Genomic DNA, 25,182 nt, shown 5'->3' with positions numbered 1-25,182 from the left:
GTCACACTCCCCGGTGCCCCCATCAGTGTCACACTCCCTGGTGCCCCTACCCATATCACACTCCCTGGTGCCCCCACCCATATCACACTCCCCGGTGCCCCCATCAGTGTCACACTCCCCGGTGCCCCCATCAGTGTCACACTCCCTGGTGCCCCCATCAGTGTCACACTCCCTGGTGCCCCTACCCATATCACACTCCCTGGTGCCCCCACCCATATCACACTCCCTGGTGCCCCATCAGTATCACACTCCCTAGGTCCCTCATCAGTATCACACTCCACAGGGATCCCCAAAGCTATCCCGAGCCCTCTTCTCTCTAGACTCTCTTTTTTTGTGGTGACCTCCTTAATTCCCATCTCATGCACCTCCATGGCCAGCCTCAGTCTCCTTTGAGCTCCAGTTCCACATTCACCACTCTCTCCAAATCTACCCCTTCTGCCTTCTGTTCTTCCTGTCCCCCAGCTCTGCAGCCTGGGTTGACCCTTGACCCCTCCCTCTGCCTCCCTACCCCATCACCTTGGCTCCACCTCTGATGTCTGCCTCAGACCATTATCTTCTCACTTCTGGAGTACTGGACTGTTTCCTCACTGGCCCCCAACTCCAAGCTCTGCTCTCAGCTGCCCAAGCAGAGGGAGGAGTGATTGGGACATGCCATCAGAGCTTCCTGTCACCTCTGGGATGAAGCAAGCTCCCAGGCTGGCATGGAGCTCCCGCCTCCTTCCCCAGCCACTTCTCCCTGGGACGTTCCAGCCAAGCTGGTCCAGGTCCCTTCCCGGCTGTTCGATCCTCTGTGCCATACACACTTCGTCCTCTTAGGATCCTCCAGCCTCAGCTCAAGTATCCCCTTCCCCTCCTGATCAACGATCTCTCCTCAAATACCTGCCATTCACTGAACTGCTGTCCTGGTGGTCTCTCATCTGTAGAATAAAGCTGACTGAGGGCAGGACCATCTTCTCTGGCCTCACCCAGTGTCTTGTCCCTGAACTCTGCCCCCATGCTGCTGGGGGCCCTGGAGTTTCCTCCCAGTCACCCCCATGGGCCATCATAACCAGGCCTCAGCCCCAAGTCAGACAAAGTTCTTCTAGATAAAAACCTTTTATTTTATAGTGAGTAAGGGGAAGGTGAGATGGTCCGACCACACCTGCCATCCACCCAAGGAGTCCAGGTCCTGTTGCTCAGGAGCAGGCCGTCTGCAGGGGCATGGAGATCATCAGGGTCTGGAGAAGAGACAGCAGGCACTGAAGACCCATGCACCCCTGCTGGTTGCTGGGATCTGGCCCACCCACACACCCCATCTGCAGCCCAGGCATCTCCTGGGCCCACCTTGCTCTTTTGGTTGAAGGCGGCTCGGCACTGCTCCTGATCAATATCATGGGGGACAAAGACATCCATGTGGTAGGGGGTTCCAGGTGCCCCCAGGACCAGACGGTCCCCCCCAAGCTGAAGTGAGAGCTCCCGGGCAGAGGCCTAGAACATACAGAGAGGTAGGATGAGACACAAGCCCAGCACCTAAACCCTGGCTCACTTTCCTGCATACCAGACCCCAAGGCCTCTGGGCCTGAAAGGAAAAGCCCAGGCTCCACCTCTCCCCACCCCAACTAGGCACTTTCTTGTACCTGGGGGGGGGGCCAACTACTCTTGGAACTTACCACTTTGGGCAAGACCACCTCAGCCAAAAGGAGGTCTGGGGCCTCTAGCCAAAGCCTCAGAGGGGGATCCTCAGTGCTGGGGCATGGGGAGAGACATGAACAATTAATCAACAAACATTTATTAAAGGCTATGAGGGCAAAAAAGAAACTGTCCCTGTCTACAAAGAACTTATGGTCTTTTTCTTTTCCAAAGAAAGATCCACCTTCTCTCCCTCCCACCTCTTCCGACCTGCCTCATAAGGAAGCATGACAACATTCCCTTGCAAGTATGGACTGTGAAGCAGAATGCATTCCTAGATTAGCCATAGACAAGAGGGGCTGGCAGGGACTGTGTGCAGAGGTCAGGGCCGGGGGCCTGGGGTGTGCAGAGGACTCGGGCGTAAGGCTCCCCTGCACCCAGAGGCAGTGCAGGGCACGCTGTCCCCAGACCCTCTCACCCATCTCCAAGCTCCTGGATAGTCGGAGGCCGTGGCTGGCTCTGGGTGCGGATGTTCTGCTGGGAGATGGAGCCCAGGAAGGGCCGGTATTTCAACAGGCGCCACTCTGAGGGAAGTGAGAAATGGGTATCAGCAGACTGTGCCCAGCCTCCTGGAGCCCTGCCAAGCACCAGACCCCAGGCCCCTTCAGAAGGCCTTACCTCGGCTCAGCTGGGTCCCATATTTGTCCTCTAAACCTTCCATGGCCACCGTCACAAAAAACTCCAAGAAAAAGTCATTACTCTGGGGAAAGATGGGGAATTGTCCCTCACAGCCTGAACCCCCTGAAATCCCACCTCCAGGCCCCTGCCCTGGCTCATCCCTGCTCCCTAGGCCCCAGGCTCCTGCAGCTCCTCTGGCCCACCATTCCCCACCCAGGTTCCTCCCAGCCCCTCATCCTCCTCCCCCTCCCAGACTCCTCCCCCCTCTCCAGCCTCTGGCAGATACCCGAAGCTTTTTATAGAAGTCACTGTTGATTGCAACATCGTAGGCCGTGCAGCCGTTCCCTCCTAGGGAAAATGAGCACAAGGGATGCTGAGGACTGGGCCCTCGCCCACCTCCCTTCTGCCAGCCCGGGCCCAGAGAAAGGGTGGCAAAGGACAGGGACAGGGACTGGGAGGTGGGGAGTCCAGGGACACAGCAGACATAAGGAGGATGAAGATGGAGAAAGAGGGAACCACCCAGCGCAGAGCCAGAGACCCGCGGCTGGGGGTGGCAGCGAGGGGGGCCCTGCTTGGGCGCCGGGGGGCACTGCTCGGGGGCACTGCCCAGACACCAGCAGTCAGGAGGCGCTGCCCAGGCGCCGGGGGGCACTGCCCAGCTCACCTCGGTCCAGCTCGGCATGCGGCTCTCCCAGGCTCATGGGGATGCGGAACGCGGCCTGATCCCCCTCGAGCACACACAGCAGCTCCTGCTCGCTGAGATCGGCAGGGGCTGGGATGGCGTCCGACTGGCACACGTTGATGAAAACCTTGCCCTCTGGGGAGCGGGTCTTGACGCAGAAACCTGGAAGGGCAATGCAGGGGTTAGAGAGATGGAGGCACGGGCAGGGGCGCCTCAGCCGCCCCCTCCGCCTCCGTGCTTCCCCCTCTTGTGCCCCCTTACCGGGCTTGGGCTGGATCTGCCTGGAGTCGGGCATGGGTGACTGGGCATCCAGGATCTTCTGCATGGCCTGCGGCGACACGGACCCCAGAGTCACCAGGCAGGACCTCCGCCTCCCCAGACCCCCAGAGCCCCTCGGACCCCTGCCCACCTGCAGCAGCATCTGCTCACACAGGCCCCGGTTCTCCGCCTCAGCCTCGGCTCTGGCTTCTTCCCTCAGCTCCGCAGCCAGCAAGGAGCTGTCCCGGCCTGGGGCCGAAGCCATGGTCTCTGGCAGGGGGCTTCCCGTATCCGAGCGCGCTTGGAGATCCTCGGGTTGGACAGCCTGCGGACACACGCCAGGGCTCAGTGCTCCAGGGGAATGGACACCTCCCCCCCATCCAAGCCGCCCCCCTGGCAAGGCATGACCCCAGGGGACCCAAAGGACGACCACCTGCTCCCCTCCCCAGACAGGCCTAAAGGAGGCTCAGAGATGCCCAGTCAAGCGTGCTCCTGGGGGCCGGGGAAAGGCTGCGAGGGGGCGGCTGCAGGGTCCACACCTAAAGGACGCTTAGAGATCCTCGCTGGTGGTGAAGGGTCTGCCCCGTGGGCAGGGGCTTGGGGGATTCAGCGCCCTCTCCTCCCCCCCCCTTTCCTGGCCCGAGACCTAAAGCTCGCTTAGAGATCCTCGGCCCTATTCAGGCAGGACGGGACCCCTGGGGGGGGCTGTGGGAATTAGGGGAGACTCCCCTCTCGCCGGAATCCCTGGGGATCCCGAGTCTAAAGAACGCTTAGAGATCGCAACTCCCTCCAGGTACAGACAGGGCAGCTGAAGTACTAGAGGTGAGGAGGCAGGAGTCACGAACAAACCGCTCGAACCCCAACTCTGGCACCCAAAACCCTCCCAGACGCCCCCAGCCCCACTTTCGGTAGCTGGCAGGTACCGCCGTTGCCTAGGAAGCCGGTGGAAGGGCCTCATGCCACACTTCCGGTGCACGGCCCCTCCTCATCCGGCGCCCGGTGCCACACTTCCGGGAGGACTCGCGAACCAATGGGAGGCTGCAGCGGGAAAGGGAGGCGGGGCGTGCGGTGCCGGGAAGCGGTGATTACTTGTAGAGAGTCGGGGCCGCAGCCTGGGTGGCGGGCGGCATGGCGGTGGCGGCCACAGCGACGTCGCGTGGGGCGTCCAGCGCCCGGGACGTCTTCCTCTCCCTGGACTATGGGCCTGCACCCGAGAGCCCCTCGCTGGCGCTGGTGAGTCCGCCCGCGGACGCTCCGCAACGTGAGCCCAGCAACGCGTGCACCCTCGCCGCTTGTCCTCCCCGCACCCAGGGCACCGCGCGCGCCCCTGCCCAGCCCCGCTTGTCCTCCCCGCACCCAGGGCACCGCGCGCGCCCCTGCCCAGCCCCGCTCCTCTCCCTGCCCCTCAGAGTATAACCAATTACATTTCAGTCACACCGGGCCCGTTTGTGTCCCTCTACCTGTGTGCCCTAGACAGGATTACCACCTGCGGCTGAAGGTGCTAAAGGGCTCAGTGAGTGGAAATGTTGAAGGAGGCCTTCCCTGGGCCTGGGCCCTGTTTACACCGGCATGCCACTGAGCGCAAGCCTCACTCATGCCAGAGCACCCCATCCCCTGAGCCCTGCTTACCCCTGCTGGCCTGTCCCTGCACTCTGTCCTTTGGACTCTGGGTACCTCCTGGCATCCAGACTAGACCCTGCCCTGTGCACCTCCCCAGGAGTCTGGGGCTGCCCTGTGGGCCCTTCACCTGTTCCCCACAGTTTCTCTTCTCTACCCTGGACACCCCAGTCTCCTGTGCCAGACCTTTGTTCCCCCACCCCGGTAGATGCCAGTCCCTGTCCCCTGGGCCCTAGATACTCCTGCTGTTCCTCAGACTCATGCCCTGGGCATCCCATCCAAGCTTAAGTTAATTATACCTAGGTGCCAGGACTTGTGGGGCCTTCTCAAACTATGCCCTCCAGGCACTGCCCTGGCCTATTGGGAGTGGCCACCACCTGCAGCCTCCTGGTTTAGAAATCTAGAGGCTCAAACTGCCTATCCTGGTCTCACAGCCCAGAGGCTATGACTTTGATCCTCTGTCTGAAATCTTTAGAATCTTCTCTATCCCCACCCCCAGGACTGAAGGTTCTGGGCTCTAATTTCCCTCCAGGTGCTAAATGGCTGGGTCTCTTGGAGGCCAGAGGTACTGGCCACCTGAGACCCTTGGAGGACAGGTATGTGAGAAGCCTGGATCCTGACACTGCCCCATTTCACTCAGGCCTGGCTGGACACTCAAGGCTCAAACCTGGGCCACTTTGTGAACGGAAAGTGGCTGAAACCTGAGGGCCAAGACACTGTCAGCTGTAGGGACCCATCCTCAGGTACCAGGGACCCTGGGCCCCAGTGATCCCCTCTCTCCAGGAGTCCCGGCTCCCAGCTTGTCACCAAGTGACAGGTCACTGTCCCCCCCTCATCATCAGGGGTGTTGGATACTCTTGTTTGGGGGACGAGGGGTGGGGCAATTATGAACAGTAGATTCTAAGAGCTCTGTGGCTAGGTGAGTTCCTGGCCAACTGCTTCCAGGCCAAGAATGAAGATGTGGCTTTGGCTGTGGATGTGGCTGAGCGGGCTTTTGAAGGGTGGAGCCAGCTCCCTGGGGCCACGCGTGCTCAGTACCTGATTAGGTAAGGGGACCCCCAAACTTGACTCCCCTACCTGTCCCTTCAGGGAGTGGAAGGGGAAATGGAGCAAATATAGATTCCTGCCCTCTTTGGAATAACCAGCCTTCAGAACCTGGAGGAGAAACTCTTCTCTGAGCCTACTAAGGACAAAAGGAAACACTCCCTGCCTTTGTGTCTACTCCTTTGGAATGTAATCTCTCCCAGGAGGCTCTGGGATCCCTGGAGGGGTGGGGTAGGGACATGAGCCAGAGGCTGACCTCACCCACCCCCCTCATCCCCCAGGCTGGCAGAGACGATCCATAAGCATCAGAAACTTCTGTGGATTCTTGAGGCGCTGGCATCTGGCCGCGTGGTGCGTGAGGTCCGGGATGGGGACATTCCTCTGGCCCATCAGCTGCTGCAGTACCATGCCTGCTGGGCCCAGACTCAGGAGCAGGCCCTCTCAGGATGGCAGCCCATGGGTGAGAGCCCCCAGGACCTCTGGTGTTTCAGCGCTTTCCCCTGGGCCTGCCCCATATTAGCATGCATGATGCCAACCCTGCTCTTCCTTTCCCAGGAGTGGTAGCCATCATTCTCCCTCCAACGTTCTCCTTCATTGAGATGATGTGGAGAGTCTGCCCGGCCCTGGCCGTGGGTAAGTCAGGGCTAGAGGATGAACCTGTGGGGCCCACCCGGGTCTCTTGGGTGATGGGAAGCCAGGCTCCCAGCAGAAGCCTCTGGGTTGGGAAAGGATTGCTCAGGCCTTCATCGGTCCCAGGGCTGAGGCTCCTAGGAAGGGCGAGCCAGGACAGGGCCCCACTCCCCTTTTTCTTTTTGGGACCTTCTGTTCTCCACAAACTCCTCTCCTCTATCTTTCCTCTCCTTCCCAGCCAAGCTCCTCAAAAAGATTGTCTGCCCTCGCCTCCTTCACTCTTCCTCTCGCTCTTTTCTAAGCCCTCACCATCTGGCTTCTGTGCTCATCATTGCACTGTCATCAGCATTAACCAGTGACCCCTGGGTGGCCAGCCTTCTCCCTTTGACGCTGTGGTGACCCCCCCCTCCTCCTGCCTGCTCTGTCTTCTCCAGGTCCCCTCCAGTCTTCCTCCTCCAGACCACACTGTTCTGGACCCTCCTCTCCCTTGGTGACCTCCTCAATGACTATGCAGCCCAGATCTGGGCATCCAGCCCTCCTCCGTCTCCCCCGCTGGATGTCCCATAGGGACTTCAAACAGTATATTGAAAACAGAACGAATTCTGGATCCTTTCAAAGTCTCCTCACCTCACAGCTGAGGGCACCACCATCCTCCATCAATAATAGCTAATAACATTAATATCCCTGTGCTAAGCACTTTACCAAACCTACCTTATCTATCCTTATAACCCTGGGAGGTAGGTGCTATGATCAGCTCCATTTTAGAGGGAGGGAAACTGAGGCAAACAAGTGACTTGCCCAGGATCACACAGCTAGTATCTGAGGCTGGATTGGAACTCCAGGCCCAGCACTCTATCCACCTGGCCATCTAGCTCCCCATCTCTTGGGCTCCCAACCTTGGAATCCTGGATTCCTCGTTCAAGGCCTATGATTTCTCCTATGTCCCATCTCTCAAAGATGCCCCCTTCTCTCCTCTGACACCCGCGGTACCCTGGTTCAGGGCCTGAGCACCTCAGGCCTGGACGCTGGCCACAGCTGCCAGGGCGCTGGCTGCCTCATCCCCCTCCTCTCCAACGTGTCCTCTGTCCAGCCAGAGCAATTTCCCTAAAAGTGCTCGGTCAGCCATCACCCCCTCCTCCCTGGGGGGCACCACTCGGCATTTGGGACCATTGCCAATGTGGCCTCTGCCTGCCTGCCCAGCTTCCCTCAGCATCTGTCCGGGCCGGCCAGCCTTCTCTGTCCCCATCCCTACCACCACCCTCCCTCCTCTTTTTGCCTTGTTAGCCCAGAAATGGACTTCTTCCTTCCTTCCCTTCATGCAGTCCCTCCCCTTTCCCCAAGCTGCCTGGAATGCATTCTGTGTTGTCTCCTCTGTACCTGAGAGCTTATGGAAGACTGTCCTGGTTTGTAACGGCTTTTTGTTCAGCTCACTCGCTGATTTCTGCCCTCCACACCAGGGTGTACTGTGGTAGTCCTTGGAGGCCCAACCTCTCTGACTTCACTGCTTGTGGCCCAGCTGAGTGAGGAGGCTGGGCTGCCTCCAGGTGTCCTCAATGTGGTCATGGGAGTCACCTCCCCAGAGATCTTGCTCCCCACCCTGCCTGGCATTGCCAAGATCACCTTCTGTGGAACCATAGAGGTACAGGGTGGGGACGCAAGGGTTGGGAGAGCCCTGCTGTCCTGGCTGGGGGTGACCTGCCAAGGCCTAGGCAAGGTGCTGAGCGGTTGGGGTCCCTTCCTCCAGGAAGGCAAGGCCTTGCGTAAGGCGCTAGCTGGCAGCAGCGCCGACCTCTCCCTGAGCTTGGGCACAGAGTCTCTGCTGGTGATCACAGATACAGCCGACCTGGACTCAGCAGTGGAAGGGGTAGTGGATGCGGTCTGGTCTGACCGAAGCCCGGTGAGTAGACCCTGCGGGGACAGCTGTGTGTGTCCTGCTGGCTTTCCCCTTGCAGCTGGTAAGCATGATAGAAGATGGGAAGGAGGCAGAGCAGGGTGGACAGGCTATGGGAAGAGCTCTTCCCAGACAGCCCGGCTGACCTGGGTTTTGGGGCCTCAGGGTGGGCTGCGGCTGCTGGTGCAGGTGTGTGAGTGGGAACGGATCCTGGAGAAACTCAAGGCCCGCATGTGTGGGGTGCGTCAGGGCCAGAGCTTGGACTGGGCCGTGGACATGGGCACGCCCGGGGGCTCTGCCTGGGAGAAAGCCCAGAACTACATTCAAGAAGCCCAGAACCAGGGGGCACAGGTAAGGAGCCTGGAGTGGACTGGGACATGGGCATGATGGGCTGGGAGATGCCGGGGGGATACCCCTGGATTAGATCAATAGCTCCTGCCTCCTTTCTCCTTCTTGCAGATATTCCAAGCTGGGAATAGCCCTCCAAACAGCCCCTTCTTTCCTCCAACACTGATCCTGGGTCTGGCCCCCGCAAGCCCGTGTGCCCAGGCCGAGGTGAGCGAGCCCCCGGGTGGGGGACATCCCAGGCTCGGCCTCCACAGCTGGCACAGTGACCAGAGGCCTGTGGGAGCAGCAGGGCATGGGTCAGGGCCAGGGGTGCCCAGGTGCCATGGGAGCCTGGGGTTCCTCAGTCTCCCAATCTCTCTTCCCATGGTGGCTGCAGGTTCCATGGCCTCTGGTTCTGCTCTCCCCATTCCGCACAGCAAAGGAAGCACTGACTCTGGTCAATGGTACCCCTCGAGGGGGCAGTGTCAGCGTGTGGAGTGAGCGGCTCACACTGGCCCTGGACCTGGCCTATAAGTAAGGAGGCCCCAGACCCTGGGCAAGCCACTTTACCTCTGCCTGCCTCAGTCTCCCCCTCTGTAAAATGGGGGTCATAATAGTGCCTACTTCTCACAGGGGCTGTGAGGGCCACATGCAAGGAGTAATTGTGAAGCTCTTGGCACAGGCAGGGCCTGGCATTTAGGAAGGGTACATAGAACATACATGTCACTGTCCTCATTGTCCTTCAAGGTCCCCCTTCTCATGTCCCAGGGTAGGGGGTCTCTTAACCTCCTGATGACCTCGCTCCCACTCAATAGGATCCCCAGGCCCTCAGGCTCACAGCCTCAGCCTCCGACTGCCCCCAGCTGTTTAGTTAGACCCTACACACCATCCAGGGCCCCCCAGATCATCTCACACACACACACCCCACCTTCCACGTCTCTGTCCCTAATGGTCTCGGTTTCTGTTCCGGCCTCTCTTGCCAGGCTCCGAGTGGGCACTGTTTGGATCAACGCCCATGGACTAAAGGATGCAGGCGCCCCTGTGGGTGGCTGCAAGGAGAACGGGTCATCCTGGCACGGGGGCCCTGATGTGAGTGACCCTCATATCCTCTGGCCCTCAGTCAGCCTCCTCTCTCTCTGGGGGGCTGTCTGGTCCCCTAACTGGTGCTCACTCCTGGCTGCCACAGGGCCTCTATGAGTACCTCCGCCCTGTGGACCTTCCTGCCCGGCCTGGAGGGCCCTCGGAGAGCGTGGATTATGACAAGTTTGGCCTGTCAGCCCCACCTATCCTGCCATCTGGCCCTGCAGCCTCCTCCCCCAGGTCAGCTCCCCATTCCCCCAAACCCTCCTGCTTAGGCCTCTGAGGGGGATTCCAAAGCAGGGCCTGAGAACAGAAGGCTCGGGGTCCTCACCACAGCCCCTCCCTTCAGCACGACCGTCCCATACGGGGTCTTTTTGGCCGGCCGCTTCCAGAATCCTGCCAGCCGCAGCTCAAGGCCCATCCTGGGCTCCAGTGGGAACTTCTATGCACACGTGGCGGAGGGCAGTGCCAAGGACATCCGAGTAGCCGTGGAAGCAGCGCACCAGGCAGCAGCCCCGTGAGTGGAGCGACGGGAGGCAGAGGGCCTCCAGCCCCCAGGGCCACCCTCACCCCACCTCTCTCCTTTCCCTGTCTGCCAGCTGGGCCAGTCGGGTGCCAGGGAGCCGGGCATCAGCCCTGTGGGCGCTGGCTGACGCACTGTCCCAGAGGAGCCAGGCCCTAGCGGAACAGCTGACCGAGGTGACGGGCACTGACCTTGTGGGTGCTCAGACTGAAGTGGAGCTGAGCATTGCCCGGCTGCGGGCCTGGGGAGCACAGGTCTATGCCCAAGGAGCCAGCCTGCATGTGAGCCTCTTCTCCATTCCTGCCCCCATCCCTCAGGCCCCCATCCTGTCCCCTCTGACAGTCCCCTTACCCTGTAACTCTCCTCCCTACAGAATACTGGGCCCCAGGGGCCTTTTCTGCGCCTTCGAGAGGCCCTGGGAGTGCTGGGCATCGTCTGCCCAGAAGAGCAGCCCCTGCTCGCCTTCGTGTCTCTCCTTGCCCCAGCCTTGGCCTATGGCAATGCTGTCATTGTGGTGCCCAGCGGGGCCTGTCCACTGCCAGCCCTGCAGCTCTGCCAGGTACCGGGCCCCAACTTCCCCAGCCTTTCCTTCCCCCCACCTCACTGTCACCTGAGCGCCTTGGTTACAGCTGTAGCTTGTCTCCAGCGCTCATTTCTTCCCTCAGGACATGGCCCGCCTGCTCCCACCTGGGCTGGTCAATGTGGTGACAGGGGACCGGGACCACCTCACCCGTTGTCTGGCCCTTCATCAGGACGTGCCTGCCCTGTGGTATTTCGGCTCTGCCCAGGTACTCCCCCCTCCCCGCCTGTGCCCCTAGCATGTCCCCAAGCCCCTTTCCCAGTGGTCTTTTGTTTAGGTGATGGCCAGCCAGTGATAGTCAGACCCAGTGGCCTCCAAGACCCTCTCCAGCTCAGAAATTCTGAGGCTAGGCCCCAGTCCCAGCCCTGCCCCTGCCCCTTTGTGACTTCAGCATCTCTTTCCAGGGCTCCCGGTTTGTGGAATGGGCCTCGGCTGGGAACCTCAAGGCGATATGGGTGAACAGGGGTCAGAGCCGATCCTGGGACCGAGAGACAGAGGGGGCCGGCCCCGAGCTGTGCCTTCGCGCAGCCCGTACCAAGGCTCTGTGGCTGTCTTTGGGAGATATCTGAGCCCCCACTTAGTTCTGCAAACCATGGTTGCTGAATATCTGGAAGGACTGAGCCAAAAAGCCCCATGGAGCCAGACCTGTCCCCTTCTCGTGGTCCCCACCTCAATAAATGATTTGATGTACACCCAGTATGCTTCTGTGGAGAAAGGAGTGGGCCAGGAAGGGGTCAGGGGAGCCCAGGGCTCATAGGCCTCCAAGGCTTCCATCCCTGGCTAGTATTTCAGACTGGGGCCCTCCAGCCTGTGTTCAGAGACTTCCAGGTGGGGGCAGCCTGGCCACCGTGGAATCCTTCCAGCTGGGAGGAGTCGCTCTGTTGCTGGCTTCCAGACTCTCCAGGCTCCCCAGTGTGCCCTCTGGTGCTGAGCAAACCAAACCCACTCCCGAGCTCCAGCAAGCCAGCCTTCTGTCCTGGAGGCTGAGCATTTCCAATTCCTTCCTCTTTGGAAGAGCTCAGCTGGAGGCCCCTTGCTCTGCTCTGGATACCACCAGCTTCTCTGGGCCCTTCTCAGGCCAGTTCAGATAGGGTGTGGCCAGGGCAGCCCCTTGTTCTTGGGATTGGGCCAGGCAGCTCAGCGTGGAAATCGCTTTCCCTTTGGGCTCCTAGTGCCTCAGTTCCACAGCCCGCCAGGTATCCATTTGAAAGTCCCCTCTGTTCCTCTGACTTTAGTCCCCTCCAGTTCCATCAGTCTTACTACATCTCATTTATCCTGCTAGGCCTGCACACATGGGCAAGAATGAAGCCATCCCTGTTGTCAAGCAGCTGCCATTCTAGGGGGGGAAGGAAGGGGATGATGGTTGCTATGTTTCTCTACAAAGTACTTGGAGAGGGGAAGCACCAATGGCTATTGAAAGAACTGGAAGAAGGTGGCATTTGAGCTGAGCTCCAAAGGCAGCTGTAATTTCTAGCAGGCAGAGGTGGCAAGAAGGGAGGACATTCCCAGCATGGGCAGGGGGGTGGACTAGGGTGAAAACCCATGCAAAGGCATGGTGGTGGGAGATGGGACAGTGAGAACAAGGCCTTTTGGGCTTAGACACAGTCCACGAAGGGGAGTAAGGTGTAATAGGGCTGGAAGGGCAAGCTGGACCCAGATGTGAATGGGGCTGGGTTTTTTTCAGTGTTTTTGATGATTTTTTAAAAATTACCATAATTTCCTCCATTATTCCTCCCCTTCCCGAAGAGCCATCTCACATGACAAATAATATTGAAAACGAAAGAAAAATCCTAACTGGTCAATACACTGGAAAAGTCTGCTATGTGCAATGTAACAGCCAGGGAACTGGCCATCCTCTGTTTCTTCATTTCATTGCATTCGCTTTTTTTTCTTTTGGGGTTCTTTCTTTCCATCTGTATCAGTGGCATTACTGTGTCCATATTGACTTCACTCTGCATTAGTCACGGAGATCCTTCTAGGCGTCTTTGTATTCATCCCCAGTTCTGGCCTTATTACAGTGCTGTGTGATCTCCTTTTACATTACATACCACAATGTGTTTAGCCATTCCCCAACCTATGGGCACCTACTTTGTTCCTAATTCTTTACCAATACAAAAAGTGCAGTTATAAATATTTGGGTGCATATCAATGACCTCCCTGGAATTTAAGCCTAGTAATGTATTTTCTAGGTCAAAGGATATCAACATTTTAGTCACTGAATTTGCATGATTCCAAACTGCTTTCACAAAATGGTTTGACAGCTTCACCAACAATGTACCAGTGCAGCGTGAAGGATTTGAAGCGGTCAACAGCAGCAGGTGTTTCATCTGTGAAACGACAGGGAGGCACTCAAGTCTTGAGAGGGGCAGTAGTCCATGGCCAGTCCATAGCTCTTCTCATCTGCCTATATTGTTCCCATCTCCTTCCTCCGAGTCATGTACTCCCTCTCCCAACATCTTTAATGGATCTCTGACTGTCCCTCCGTGCTGATTATCTCTGCTTCTCCTCTCTTCCACCAGCTGTCTCTCTGACCATGGGCATTGGGCTTTCTGCCATTTGGGCACTGTCCCTCTGGACTAAAAACCAACCTCCTTTCTCAGAGGGGGTAGAACCCAGACCTCCAAACTCCCAGCTAATTCGGGTCTGAGGAAGGACCCAGGCGTCCCCTGCCTCCTGCAGCTCAACTCAAAGCCACCAGAGGGCTCCTCCCCCATGGATTCCCAAACTTTTCCCCAAAATACCTTTCACTTTCGATCTCTGGTGTCTGAGCCCAGACCTGCCCTGGGCCTTCCCGGCCTGGACAGGGACCCTGGTGCGGGGCTGGGACAGCATGCCTGGGCCCCAAAGGGGACAGGGGAGGGAACGCCTGGGTCCCCAAGGGATCTGAGAGAGGGGGAGTGCCTGGGTTCTTAATGGGGCTAAGATAGGGAGGACTTGCCTAGATCTCCACTAGGGTTGGGGGGATTGGCTACCTGAGGAAGGGGCAGGGGATGCTTGGGTCTCCAAGGTGTTTGAGAAAGGGGTTGCCTGGGTTGCCAAGGGAACTGATGCATGGGATGCCTTCCTGGAAGGTTGGGCATGATTCACAGTAATGAGGCGGGGGCAGGAAACAGGGTGGGGGAGGAAACTTAGCCACATGAAGGGGCTGGGGGAGGGCACCCGGACGCCTGGGTCCTTGGCTGAGCCGGCTCTGTCCCCCCCAGGGCCCGGCAGCGGCATGAGGGGCCCCAACTCAAGATGACCGGCCCAGCCCCAGCCTGGCCCCTCACTGTGCGTATTCCCAACAGATAAGGATATGGGAGGTATAAATGGGGGGAAAAGATTGAGATAGGGAAGGGTGTAGCATCACCAATACCGAGGAGGAAGGAAGACAGATACAGAGACAGGAATGGGCAACCAGGAGGAACAAAGCCAGACAAGAGAGACAGGGATGTAAGAAAGGGGGATGGAGATGTTAGGACATGAAAACAGGACAAACAGACAGTGATGGGGAAAGTCAGACGAGGAGAAAGGGAGGCAGAGACAAGGAGGCAGGAGAAAGGGAAACAGGGTCAGGGAAGGAAGAGGCAGAACCACACAGGGCTCAGAAAAAAAACAGGAGAGACAGGGACGAGAGAAAAAGGGAGACATGGGAGACAGAAACACCGAGAGCGCTGGGAAAATTCCGGGGGAAAGGGAGGTAAAGACAGAAGCCAAGAGACCCAGGGGTGGGGCTCAAGGAAGGCAGGCCAGGCTCCCGTCAGAGACAAGCAGCACAGAAGCAGTGCTGTCGAGCTAAGGGGCCCCAGCTCTGTCTCCCCAACACCCCAGGCCTCCAGGCTGCTGCTTCTGTTCCTCCTGCTGCCCCCAGACGCCTCCACTGCCAGCACTGATGACACCTGCAGCTTCCCAGACAGCCCTATCAGCTCCACGTTCCCCCAGGCCATCAGCTCCCTGGTGAGAGTCAGGGGCCCTGGCTCCTGCTGCCTCCCACTGCTCTCCCTGACTCTCTACATCTTACTCTTGTGTTCTCTATGTCTCTGGCCCTCTGGATTTATTTCTCCACATGTCCCACAATCTACAAATCTCTGATTTTCTTTTATTAATATCTCCTTTTCTTAATATCTATTTCTGGTCTCTCCAAGATTCTGTATCCCTGAACCTCTGTCTCTTAATCTCCTGTCTCTAAATCTCTATTTCTCTCAGATTGGGAATACAGAGGAATTTCCGGCCTCTTTTTTCCTGTCTCACCTAATCCCAGAGGCTGGGGGGAGGGCCCTTAACAAGCATCTCTCCCTACAGTCTGACTACATGCTCCATGATTACCCAGTGGATGTCCCAGATAATCTTCAGGTGGTGAGTCTGGGGGAAGAATGGGATTGGGGGTGGACCCAGCTGTCGCCACCCCTCACTCCCTCAAGGACTGGGATCTGGGCATTTCTCCCCAGGATGAGCAGTGTTGGGCCCTGTGGCACCTCGCCTTGGCCAAGGGAACCCTGAAGCACCTGAAGCTGGTAGCTGGCAGCAAACTGCAGGAACCCCTGGAGGCTGTGTACACTGAGGTCAACTTTGTCAGTCAATGCATCAACCAGGTCAGTCCCTCACTCTCTGTCCCCAAGATCAATGCCAGGTGCCACGCCACCACAGGGACACGAAGGGATGTGGTGGCCTCAGGCCTGGGCAGCTCGGCTGAGGCCTTCACTGCCATCCCAAGCTGTTGCCAGGGCTGGTTCTGAGAGGGGGGGCTGGTCCAGTGTGTGACACCCTCCACCTCCCTTGCTCGGCTCCCCAGTCCTTTCCCAGTTGCCTCCGTTTTCGTAAAGCCAACATCTCTCACCTCCTCCTGGATGTCTCCCGACACCTGGGGGCCCTGAAGACCCTCATCACTCGCCAAAGCTTCCAGCCCTGCCAACAGTATCGCTGCCAGCCAGGTGAGGGGCCCAGGTGGGAACCTCCTCCCTTTGGAGGGAAGACTAGGGCTCCAAGGGGGGGGGGGGGCAGTACTCAGGGCTGCACAGCCAATAGGAAGCACTCTGCCTCCTCCCCAATACCCTTCTCTCCCTTTCCACAGAGCCCTCCACTGTCTCTACACTCCCCTCACCTGGCAGTCTTGGGGCACTGGGAAGCACCCTGAGACCACCTCAGCCCTCCAACTTCTATCTGCTGTCTCTGGTGGTGCTGCCAGTCCTGCTGCTACTGATCCTGGTGGCTGCCTGGAGGTGGAGACAACAGAAGAGGCAGCTGAGGCCACCAGGATCCCCCAAGTCCCCAACACCCCAGGTGAGCTTGGCTCAGTTCAGTGTGGGTGGGGTCGTGGGTGCCCCCCACGATGTGCAGACAGCAACTGACCATGGCTGGGGGCTGTGGCTAGGGCTCCCCAGACTCTGTCCCCCAGGATATACAGTTGATGGTGCTCTGAAAGAAGATGTCTGGAGGGCCTTGAAGGCCAAACCCAGGAGCAGGGGCCACCTCCTGAGGAAGCCTTCCATAAGCACCCCAGCTTAAGACTGGCCTCACTGCCTTCTCCTTCCACGAGCCCGAGTTACTGTTCTCTTCTGGGGGGTGAAGGGGCGCCAGCTGCCCCTTCTCTCTCCTCCGGGGGCTGCCTTTGGGCCAGCCCACCCCCTGTACAAAGCTCCATGTATATAAAACGTTTTCTAATGGCTTTTGTTGGGTGGAATCTGTGGACAGACAGGGCGAGGCAGGAGATGCCCACGTAGAAGAGCCCTCCTTGGAGGGGCTGGGCTGGGGGTGAGGGGGAGCGGGGCTTCGGGATCTCTGAGCAGGGGAAGGGGTCCCTCCCCACGCCGCGCCCAGGCCCCCTGGCTGTGTCCAGAGGCTGCACGGCCAGGTGCCCACGACAAGCCCGGAAGAATCTAGGGAGGGGGTAGGGGGAGGGAAGGACGCTGGCGCCACGCCCCGGCCCACGGCTGGTAACTAAGCAACCGCAGCCTGTTATGCCTGGGCCAGCCTGGCGGCGGCTCTGAACACCGCGCAGAAGGGCTGGGGGAGGCGGGAAGCACACAGGCGGCTACAGCCCTGGGCCTGCAGCCGCTCACATGGAAGGCCTCCTTACACGTGCGTTTGAGGCGGATCGCCCCTCACAAAGATGGCGCTGAAGGGGGCGGGGCCCTGACCAGATATGGAGGCCGGGAAGCACTGGGCAGCAGCATCTCCCTCTGCGCCTGCGCCAAACTCCTGCCGGCTGCGCGCGACCCAGTTCTGGGGAGCCCTCCCTCCCATGGATCGCTGCGCCTGCGCCGCAGCCACTCGCCGTCTCTGGGGGGAGGAGCGATGTATTATTTCACCTATGGGGAGCCGCGGCGGCCTCGCGTCACTTCCGGCGCCCTTGCGAGGTGGATAAGGAGACCCCGAAGTGGAAGAACTCCTTCTTTTCCTGGCAGGCGTCGGCCATGGCAGACGGGCAGGTGAGCGCTTCGGCCTTGGTGACTGGTCCAGGCCTCTTTGGGAGTTTGGGGAGCGGCAGTGCGGCCCCACAGGGCAGCATTCGGGCCGTCCAGCGATGAGGGGCAGCTGAGGTTGAGCCGCGGTGTCCCCGCCCTTGCGACTCGATGCAGGACCCGGCCTAGCCGCGGCGCGGAGGGTCACGTGGCCCCAGAGTCCCGGCCCTGCCTTGACCACCGTGTCTCCTCCTGCTCCCCCAGGTCCTGGTGATCGACGGGCGAGGCCATCTCCTAGGCCGCTTGGCGGCCATCGTGGCCAAGCAAGTCCTCCTGGGTAAGTGCGGGCGCCTCCACGGCCCGCGGGGCCCCGGGGTGGGGGGTGCGGGCCTTGGGCGCGGCGAGGCCGGTGATGAGGAACATTCACCATCTTTCGTTCGAGTCTCACGACCATGAGACCAAACCATGCACCGCTCTGAGGCCTGGCCCCGGCCCTCCCCGCCCGAGAGACTCTTCCCCTCCTCTCTGGCCCTGACCCAGCTCCTTGTCCCCGCGCAGGCCGGAAGGTGGTCGTGGTTCGCTGCGAAGGCATCAACATCTCGGGGAACTTCTACAGGAACAAGCGTGAGTCGGGGAGGCTGTGGTTGGGCAGCTGGCTGTGATGTCCTTTCTCACGATGGTCTGCAGAGGCCCTGCCTAAGGGCTGCTGCTGATTCTGCCTTAGGGCTCGGCTGATGCCAGCGCTGTATAGGGGGGCCTGAGGGTCGGGAGAACGCCGGCTTGAGAACCTTGGTCTCAATGTCCTCTTTCCCCCAGTGAAATACCTGGCCTTCCTTCGAAAGCGGATGAATACGAACCCTTCTAGAGGCCCGTATCACTTCCGAGCCCCCAGCCGCATTTTCTGGAGGACAGTCAGAGGTGAGGGCCTTGCCTGCCTGTGGTGGTTAAGGGGCCTGGGACGCTGAGACCATGATGATGACGATGTTTATCACTTGTTCGAGTTTTACCGACCATGAGATGAAAAGATCCATGCACCTCCATCTGAGATCTCTGGGGAGGGAAGGGAATTCTGTTCTGAGGCTTAGAAATGTCTAGCCTTAGCTTCTCATCCTCAAGTATTTTCCTAGGGATGCTTCCCCACAAGACCAAGCGAGGTCAGGCTGCCTTGGAACGACTTAAGGTGTTTGATGGCATTCCTCCCCCATATGACAAGGTGAGTTCATCTAGAAGGGGTCTTGGCCTTGGCGTCAGTGATGTCTTCTTTACCTACATTGTTTGATAAGTCCTTGAGAAAAGCTTTGTTACCTGAGACGCCTTCTTCCAGATAGGCTCTAGGGTGGGAAATGGTCTCCTCCCACATTGCTCTTTTGTACTCTCAATAGAGCACTGGCCTGCTCATCTCTCCCAGCATCCCTAGTGTTCTGCCATCACCCGTTGATTGGTTGCTTCCCCTTTGCAGCGGAAACGCATGGTCGTCCCAGCTGCTCTCAAAGTTGTCAGACTGAAGCCAACTAGAAAGGTGAGTGCAAATATGCAGCTGAGGGAGGAGATAGTTTCAAGTGTGCAAGCCCAAGAAGTGACTTTCTCTTCCCTGGGGGGAGGGAGTGCCCTAGATGTGACTTGTTAATCTATTACTCCTTCCATAGTTTGCTTATTTGGGGCGTCTGGCCCATGAGGTTGGCTGGAAGTATCAGGCAGTGACTGCTACCTTGGAAGAGAAGAGGAAGGAGAAAGCCAAGATTCATTATAGAAAGAAAAAGAAGCTTACGGTAAGGTTTAGGTTATTTATGGGGGGTGGGGAAACCCCCTGGCAGATGATGTTTTTTTCTCACGATGGTCTTCGGATGCCCCCAGGGTACTTGCCGACAAAGCCACATGGCTCAGCTGATGCCAGAAGGGGGGAGGAGGGTACAGGAAGGCCCCAGTTGCCTGTGTCTTGGACCCCTAATCACAGTTTGTGTTTTCTCTCACAGAAACTACGAAAGCAAGCTGAGAAGAATGTAGAAGGCAAAATCCACAAGTACACCAAGGTGCTGAAGAAGCACGGGCTGCTGGTGTGAGTCCAATAAAGTATCTACAGGCAACTGGATTCCTGGCTCCTCCTTCTGTCTCCTCTTGCCAGCGCCTCCATCAGGGGAGGGGAGCCCTCTGGGGCCCCTCCCCCCACACAGCAAGCAGGGCTTGGAAGGACATTCAGTGTTATAGGCATGACCTTAAGGCAGGATGTCTGTTCTGAGGTGGGATGCCTGCCTCTAGGAAGGAAGGAGTGGTTCCCCTTCTGGGGTAAAGTGGACATGGGAATATAGAGAGGGGCTAGCCTAGATCTGCTCCACCCAACATTGGGATGAGGGACCTTGGAGGGGAGGGAGGGGGAGGTCCTGTGAGACTGAAATTCTCTTCAGGAGCAGAGCTTAGTCTCTGTACTGCTTTGTACCCATAGCCTTGGGTGCTTAATAAATAAAATGTTGGTTTTTTTTTTTTGAAAGCATATTTTGGTTAAAAGCCATTTAGGGACCAATGTTGCCCTTATTAAGATTTTTTTGCTTCCTAACTATGGGGTCTTGTTAAGCTCTAGTTAAACCACCATAAATTCATTTCTGTCTCGGTACTATTGTGTCTGTCCTGCCAGTTTTTCAGACATAAACTCAGGGATCCTTGTCCCTAACCACAAGCTTATACAACAAACAAGGCTTTTCTGGAATTTTCCCTTTGTCCACTGGGTCCTGCTTCAGCTCCTGGAAACTTGACTAGATTGTTTTGGAGAGGGTACCTTTGTGTTAATCTCTCAAGAAGAAGCTAGTTAGGTGTGCCGTCTCCTTGATTAGCCTTGGGCCAATTTACCTATCCAGGCTAATCCCATCCTTAACCTATCACTCCAGAAACCCCACTCAGACAACAAGATGTTAGCAATTTTCCCCAAGGCTTTTACAGCCTTTCCCCTTCCCTATATATTCTCAGAGTGTTTACAACATTTTATCTCAAATTTCACATTACCATTCCTTTTTCTCAGACCCTTCAATTCATTGGAAATGATCAATGGCCAGGAAATTGCCTTTGACCCCCTTATATCTTTCAAACTCCTTGAGATCTTGTTAATGTAGTCCAGTTTCTGAAAAAAATGCACGGTCCCTTAATCAAAGGTCAGACCTGCTATAGGTCACACCAAGCCATCTTTAGATTGCTCCTGGATGTAGGGTACCAAAAAGTGAAACTACCCAGTTTGCATTCAAAATGGAAGACTAGCTGCTAAAAATCAACTATGAAGTGGTTTGGCAAGAAGGACACAAACAATTGGAAAGGGAAGATGGCTCCGTCCCTGAGGGAACCACTAAAGTAAGGGGTGCAAGGTTGTCTCTGCCTCACTGTTGGTTTTGGAGGATAGGAGGGGCTCAGCATTGTGAGTGAAAGGGAGAGGGTAGGGCATTTTTGGTGTGGAAGTTTGGGGAGTAATTATCTTCTGAATGTGTTGAGTTTTAAATACTCCATAGGCAGTTTTTGGACAGCAGGTTGTAAAAAGGCTAGGGTGCCAGGCCTGAAGTCATTCATTTAAGCACAGATCTAGTCTCCAGCATGATCTGTGTGACCCCAAGCAACTTTTAACTCCTCCCTGTAGGCCTGGAGAAGGAAGTGGCTGATCATTTCAGTATCAGCCAAGAAAAACCCCTAATCTGGTCGGGAAGAAGAGAATGGGACTAGAGGACCTCTGAGTCATATGAGTAAAAACTGGAAGTGAGGGAGGATCACGTGACCAAGTGAAATGATGTGGATAGGGAGCAGGGTGGCCCCAGCCCTTGGAAGGGAAAAGGGGCTACCTTATCCAAGGTGAGGAAGGATGAGAACAGCTGGGAAGAGGGGGAGCTCCCATGATCGTCCTCGTTTCCTGCATTTAGTCCCAGGCAGGGGCCTGATCAGTGAGAGGAGCAGGGGACAAGGGATTTGAAGGTTTGGTGACAATGTAGGTTGGAGGGGAGGAAGGTTGATAATCTGCAAACTTCCCCAGAGCGCAGGGCTGGGGGTCTTGTTCAGTTTTCAGTTGCATCCGAACCTCCCAAGTGGGGTCTTCTTGGCAGAGATCCTGGAGTAGTTTGCCATTTGCTTCAGCTTGATTTACAGATGAGACAGACCAACGGTTAAGTGACTTAGCTAGGTCATACAGCTAGGAAGTGTTTCAAGACACATTTACACTCATGTCTTCCTGACTACTGGCCCAGCACTCTAATGCGTTACCTCAGGGCCAAAAAAGTTTGGGCAGGCTGAGAGAGAGAGCCAAAGAATGATGACAAGTTAGAGTCAGGAATTCCTATTGAGGAAGTTGAAGAAAGTAAGCATGAAAGTCAGGTTAGGGCGATCTCCCTTTGTGGTTCTGTATGAACAGGCGATCTAGGGATCTAAGGTGAAGGAAATCCCCTGAAAGCCAGTGGTATGAGGGCAGGAGAGGGGGCGGAGCCAGGTATCCAGCTCAGTGACCGAGGAGAGCCACCAGCTGCCACCCCCACCTTGAATGAAGAGATCTTCATTCTCTCCCTGGCTCCTGGGTCCTTTCCCTCTGCCTACCACACACCTGTGTCTCCTCCCTTTCATGCCAAATAACCAGAAAAAGCTGTCCATTCTCCTGACCTTCGCTCCCTCATTTCTCAGCCCTTTGTAACCTGTATCGGACTTCATCAATCATTTCTCCAAAATCACAGCTTATTTAGATCAACAGAACTGATGTCCTTTGTGGTGGCTCTTCTCAGGTCTATTCTTGTCAGTAAGTATTTAAGCTAGGTGGATAGAGTATAGGCAGGATGACCCAAGTTGAGGTCTGGCCACAGACGAGCTGGGTAAGTCACAACTCATCGACTAAACAAGAAGCTCCTGCCATGTGCCAGACACCAAGCTAAGCGCTGGGCACACAAAGGAAGGCAAGAGAGGAGTCCTTGCCCTCAGGAACTCCCACATGCAAACCCGCCAACTATGCATGGGATAAATCATCCGCCAAAGCAGGGTTTTCTTTCTTCGGGTTAGGACGAGGCAAGGGGGAGTCCTACTGGTCTTGACTGATTGGGGACAGTCAGCCTTGAGCTGTGGTGGCTGAATGGAGGCAGGCTGACCCACAAGGTGTGAAGGGCAGGGGGCCTGCACTGGGAAGATGCTGTAGAGGTGGTCTACAGCCTTGGCCACAGTTTGGACATGGGGGCAAGAGAGAGTGAGGTGTTTCAGGATGACCACTCCTAGACTGAGGCCAGGGGATGGCACAAGGGGGTGATGACACATTTCCCTCTGTCTCTCCCCTCAGCCCCTTTTAAGTCTCTAGGCTCTAGTGAAAGTGTTTATGTAGCTTTACAAGTGATCTCATTTGATTCTCATAACAACCCCTGGGAGGCAGGTGATATCCCCATTTTACAGAGGAGGAGACTGAGAATAAGGGGTTACCCAGCGTCACATTGCTAGGAACTGAGGCTGTATTTGAACCAGCTCCTCCTCACTGCAAGTGTACCACAGTGCCATCTAGGGGCCACTAGGAGCTGCTGCAGGAGATAGAGTACAGGACCCGGAGTCAGGAAGACTATTCTTAAATTCAAATCTGGCCTCAGATCCCTATGACCCTGGGCAAGTCACTTCACCTTGTTTGCCTCAGTTTCCTCATCTGTAAAATGACCCAGAGAAGGAAGTGGCAAATCACTCTATAGCTTTGCCAAGAAAACCCCAAATAGGGTCATGGGGTCAAACACATCTGAACAACAAATACACATCTTTCCACAATCTCAATTGGAAGGAAACAAGGTTTTATTGATCACCTATTATCTGCCTATAAGCTTTAAGAATATCTCATCTGATCCTCAAACAACCTTGGGAGGAAGGTGTTCCTCCTAGCCCTATCTTACAAGGAAACAGACAAGAGGCTAACTCAGGGTCCCTTACTTAGTAAGTGTATGAGGCCAAATTTGAACTCAGGTCTTCCTGACTCCAGGTGCAGCACTACAGCTGCCACATATACAGAAAAGCATATAAAGAGGGTAGAATGGGTTCACCCACTGTACCACCAGCTCCCCTGAGTTCAAGGTCTCTGTGCAGTTAACTCCCAGGTACCAGCTGTATCCAGCCCTAACCATTCTCCTGACCCATTTCCAACTGCCTATACAGGATAAATCATCAATATAGGGAAGACACTGGCCTTAGGAGGGACTGTTGAAGGTTTTCTGGAGAAAGCAGGATTTTATCTTAAAATCTTAAAGGAAGTCAAGAAAGCTGGGAGGCAAAGATGAGGAGGGAGAACATGTCTCCCATCTCTAACTGCCTATCAACCAAACATCTCAACCTGTGTGTCCTGCAGACGTCTTAAACTCAACATGTCAGAAACTAAACTTATTATCTTTCCTCTCAACCTCTCCCCTTTTCTGAAATTCCTTCTATACCATAGCAGCTAGCACCATTCTCCCAAGCACCCAGGTTTGAAACCTAGAGGTCTCCCAGACTCTTTACTCACACTCACTGCATGGCCTTCTCTCCGCTCACACTGCAGCCACCTTAGGTCGTGAGTTCACAACCACCCTCCCTGCTTTCTGTCTCTTGGGTCTCCACTTCAATCCTCAGAAGTAATTTTTCCAAAGCACAAGCCTGTCCACATCATTCCTCTGCTCAAAAACTTCCATTGCCCCTTAATTCCCTCCAGGACCAAATAAAAAACCTTGCCCAACCTGCCTTTGGAAGTGTAGGACGCGTCCTTCTCCCTCCTACAAGGGTCTGATGCAGCCAAAAGCACACTCTGGATTCCGGCTCTTCCTCTATGCCGGGGGTGCTTTCCTCTGCATCTCATGATCTCTATTTTCTCAGATCAAGCCCTAGCTTTTGCAGGAGGCCTCCTATCTTCCCCTCCCCTAATGGCAAACTCCTCACATCACATTAAATTTACTGTTTTTGAAAATAAATTTTATTGATAACCTTTGTGTATGTATGGCTTATATAAAGGCACCTAGGCAGCCAAGAGTCCCGGGCCTGGAGTCAGGAGGACCTGAGTTCAAATCCTTTTTTTTTCTTTTGCTTTTTGGAGGGCAATTGGGGTTAAGTGACTTGCCCAAGGTCACATGGCTAGTTTTTGTGTTAAATGTCTGAGGCCGGATTTGAACTCTGCGCCACCTAGCCGCCCTGAGTTCAAATCTTAACCCCTGTTTGCCTCAGTCTCCTTATCTGTAAATGGGGATAATACCAGTCTGGCACATGGCAGGCTCTATGTTAGTGCTAGCCATTATATTATCACTGTTACTGTATTTCCCCCCCCTCTCCCAGAGACTAATTCTTAATAATAAATGATAATAAGAGAAAAAAAAAACTTTCTGCGAAACTATCATATCAAAAGAGTCTGACTGTATAGCCTCCAACTTCTGCAAAGGGGGTCGGGGGCGGCATGGCTAAATCCTCCCATAGGTCTGGGGACCCCAAGCCTCTAACAGAAGCGCACTGAACGAAAAGAGAGGCTGCAGGAAGTTTCCCCGGCAGCCCGCCGGAAGTCCCGCCCCACAGCACCGCCCACACCCCACTTGGTGCTTTTCCTTCTTCGCCCTCTGGCCGGACACCACGTGTTCCTTCTCCGCTTCCCGGAAGTCCTGCCCCCCCCCCCCCCCCCCGTTCCGGTCTTGGTCCCCGCCTGCCCGCTCCAGCGTGTTGCATCACTTCCTTCGCGTAACTTCCAGCGCGGCCCTTGCCTCGTGTTTAAGGAGACCCCGGCGGCGGCTTTCCGGCCTCTTTCCGTCCGTTCGTCCAAGAGAAGAGGAGCCAGAGGCAAGCCAAGCGGCGACATGGCGGACATCCAGGTGCGCGCATGCGCGGGCGCGGGCCCGTGGCGGGGGAGAGGAGACCCCGGGAGAACCGAGCCTCCCCGCCCCCACGCGGCTGCGGGTCCTC

The 25,182-nt window shown here is 56.5% G+C and overlaps 5 protein-coding genes and 5 non-coding genes across 13 annotated transcripts in view; 9 read left to right on the top strand and 1 right to left on the bottom strand.

Annotated features, from left to right (window-relative positions):
- Positions 1-1,076: 1,076 nt before the first annotated feature.
- PIH1D1 (PIH1 domain containing 1) lies at positions 1,077-4,240 on the bottom strand. 4 transcript variants are annotated; one of them, XM_069103351.1, is made up of 10 exons: positions 4,150-4,240; positions 3,378-3,551; positions 3,230-3,296; positions 2,951-3,130; positions 2,573-2,634; positions 2,287-2,368; positions 2,087-2,192; positions 1,650-1,725; positions 1,324-1,467; positions 1,077-1,217 (listed from the first exon to the last, which is right to left on the bottom strand). In XM_069103351.1, the coding sequence occupies exons 2-10, from the start codon at positions 3,489-3,491 to the stop codon at positions 1,176-1,178; spliced, it is 873 nt and encodes a 290-aa protein (XP_068959452.1). In that variant the 5' UTR covers positions 3,492-3,551; positions 4,150-4,240; the 3' UTR covers positions 1,077-1,175. The 4 variants fall into 4 exon arrangements, with proteins under 4 accessions (XP_068959452.1, XP_068959449.1, XP_068959448.1 ...); XM_069103348.1 differs by having other exon boundaries at positions 4,130-4,217; XM_069103347.1 differs by having other exon boundaries at positions 3,766-4,185.
- An 18-nt stretch (positions 4,241-4,258) lies between these two features.
- ALDH16A1 (aldehyde dehydrogenase 16 family member A1) lies at positions 4,259-11,614 on the top strand. Its single transcript, XM_069103346.1, has 17 exons — positions 4,259-4,459; positions 5,484-5,586; positions 5,763-5,889; positions 6,169-6,347; positions 6,443-6,520; positions 7,975-8,156; positions 8,262-8,414; positions 8,574-8,759; positions 8,868-8,963; positions 9,133-9,269; positions 9,719-9,824; positions 9,922-10,055; positions 10,165-10,332; positions 10,415-10,619; positions 10,712-10,897; positions 11,004-11,126; positions 11,323-11,614. The coding sequence occupies exons 1-17, from the start codon at positions 4,355-4,357 to the stop codon at positions 11,485-11,487; spliced, it is 2,433 nt and encodes an 810-aa protein (XP_068959447.1). The 5' UTR covers positions 4,259-4,354; the 3' UTR covers positions 11,488-11,614.
- A 2,018-nt stretch (positions 11,615-13,632) lies between these two features.
- On the top strand, positions 13,633-16,562 carry FLT3LG (fms related receptor tyrosine kinase 3 ligand). The gene is given in 8 exon segments (XM_069103344.1): positions 13,633-13,730; positions 14,122-14,188; positions 14,729-14,854; positions 15,200-15,253; positions 15,346-15,489; positions 15,690-15,828; positions 15,969-16,256; positions 16,259-16,562. Coding segments are annotated over 7 exon segments (831 nt in total). The 5' UTR covers positions 13,633-13,730; positions 14,122-14,155; the 3' UTR covers positions 16,306-16,562.
- A 463-nt stretch (positions 16,563-17,025) lies between these two features.
- Positions 17,026-19,387, top strand: RPL13A (ribosomal protein L13a). The gene is made up of 8 exons (XM_069103345.1): positions 17,026-17,325; positions 17,563-17,635; positions 17,857-17,922; positions 18,115-18,216; positions 18,426-18,511; positions 18,758-18,817; positions 18,945-19,067; positions 19,272-19,387. Exons 1-8 carry the CDS (start codon positions 17,311-17,313, stop codon positions 19,356-19,358), a joined length of 612 nt encoding a protein of 203 aa, XP_068959446.1. The 5' UTR covers positions 17,026-17,310; the 3' UTR covers positions 19,359-19,387.
- On the top strand, positions 17,701-17,783 carry LOC138173408 (small nucleolar RNA Z195/SNORD33/SNORD32 family). Its single transcript, XR_011171379.1, has one exon. It is a non-coding gene; the product is annotated as a small nucleolar RNA Z195/SNORD33/SNORD32 family (small nucleolar RNA).
- LOC138173407 (small nucleolar RNA SNORD35) lies at positions 17,953-18,042 on the top strand. Its single transcript, XR_011171378.1, has one exon. It is a non-coding gene; the product is annotated as a small nucleolar RNA SNORD35 (small nucleolar RNA).
- LOC138173409 (small nucleolar RNA Z195/SNORD33/SNORD32 family) lies at positions 18,262-18,349 on the top strand. Its single transcript, XR_011171380.1, has one exon. It is a non-coding gene; the product is annotated as a small nucleolar RNA Z195/SNORD33/SNORD32 family (small nucleolar RNA).
- LOC138173410 (small nucleolar RNA SNORD34) lies at positions 18,541-18,614 on the top strand. Its single transcript, XR_011171381.1, has one exon. It is a non-coding gene; the product is annotated as a small nucleolar RNA SNORD34 (small nucleolar RNA).
- Positions 19,108-19,195, top strand: LOC138173411 (small nucleolar RNA SNORD35). The gene has a single exon (XR_011171382.1). It is a non-coding gene; the product is annotated as a small nucleolar RNA SNORD35 (small nucleolar RNA).
- Positions 19,388-24,822: 5,435 nt separating the features above from the next.
- The window catches only part of RPS11 (ribosomal protein S11), a 6,638-nt gene continuing 6,278 nt past the window's right edge, over positions 24,823-25,182 (top strand). Inside the window, exon 1 of the mRNA XM_069103343.1 lies at positions 24,823-25,091. Coding sequence (XP_068959444.1) covers positions 25,077-25,091 — 15 coding nt within the window. The 5' untranslated portion in view covers positions 24,823-25,076. The remainder of the gene's footprint in view (positions 25,092-25,182) is intronic.

Source organism: Petaurus breviceps, unplaced genomic scaffold, assembly GCF_028583685.1.
Source record: "Petaurus breviceps papuanus isolate PSGF00001 unplaced genomic scaffold, PetGlider_PUasm1.0 577, whole genome shotgun sequence".
Taxonomy (NCBI): domain Eukaryota; kingdom Metazoa; phylum Chordata; class Mammalia; order Diprotodontia; family Petauridae; genus Petaurus; species Petaurus breviceps.
Note: the sequence above shows the minus strand (reverse complement) of the source record. Positions and strands in the feature narration are given on the sequence as shown.

What these genes read in the sequence shown, in the direction of transcription:
- PIH1D1 (XM_069103351.1), bottom strand. Translation starts at nt 3,491, where the DNA reads ATGGCTTCGGCCCCAGGCCGGGACAGCTCCTTGCTGGCTGCGGAGCTG. An exon ending in TGGGACCCAGCTGAGCCGAG is followed by an intron (nt 2,193 to 2,286) that starts GTAAGGCCTTCT and finishes CACTTCCCTCAG; the next exon opens with AGTGGCGCCTGTTGAAATAC. An exon ending in ATCCAGGAGCTTGGAGATGG is followed by an intron (nt 1,726 to 2,086) that starts GTGAGAGGGTCT and finishes CCCATGCCCCAG; the next exon opens with CACTGAGGATCCCCCTCTGA.
- ALDH16A1 (XM_069103346.1), top strand. Translation starts at nt 4,355, where the DNA reads ATGGCGGTGGCGGCCACAGCGACGTCGCGTGGGGCGTCCAGCGCCCGG. An exon ending in CCTTCTGTGGAACCATAGAG is followed by an intron (nt 8,157 to 8,261) that starts GTACAGGGTGGG and finishes CCCTTCCTCCAG; the next exon opens with GAAGGCAAGGCCTTGCGTAA. An exon ending in CCCAAGGAGCCAGCCTGCAT is followed by an intron (nt 10,620 to 10,711) that starts GTGAGCCTCTTC and finishes TCCTCCCTACAG; the next exon opens with AATACTGGGCCCCAGGGGCC.
- RPL13A (XM_069103345.1), top strand. An exon ending in GGCCAAGCAAGTCCTCCTGG is followed by an intron (nt 17,636 to 17,856) that starts GTAAGTGCGGGC and finishes GTCCCCGCGCAG; the next exon opens with GCCGGAAGGTGGTCGTGGTT. An exon ending in GACTGAAGCCAACTAGAAAG is followed by an intron (nt 18,818 to 18,944) that starts GTGAGTGCAAAT and finishes CTCCTTCCATAG; the next exon opens with TTTGCTTATTTGGGGCGTCT.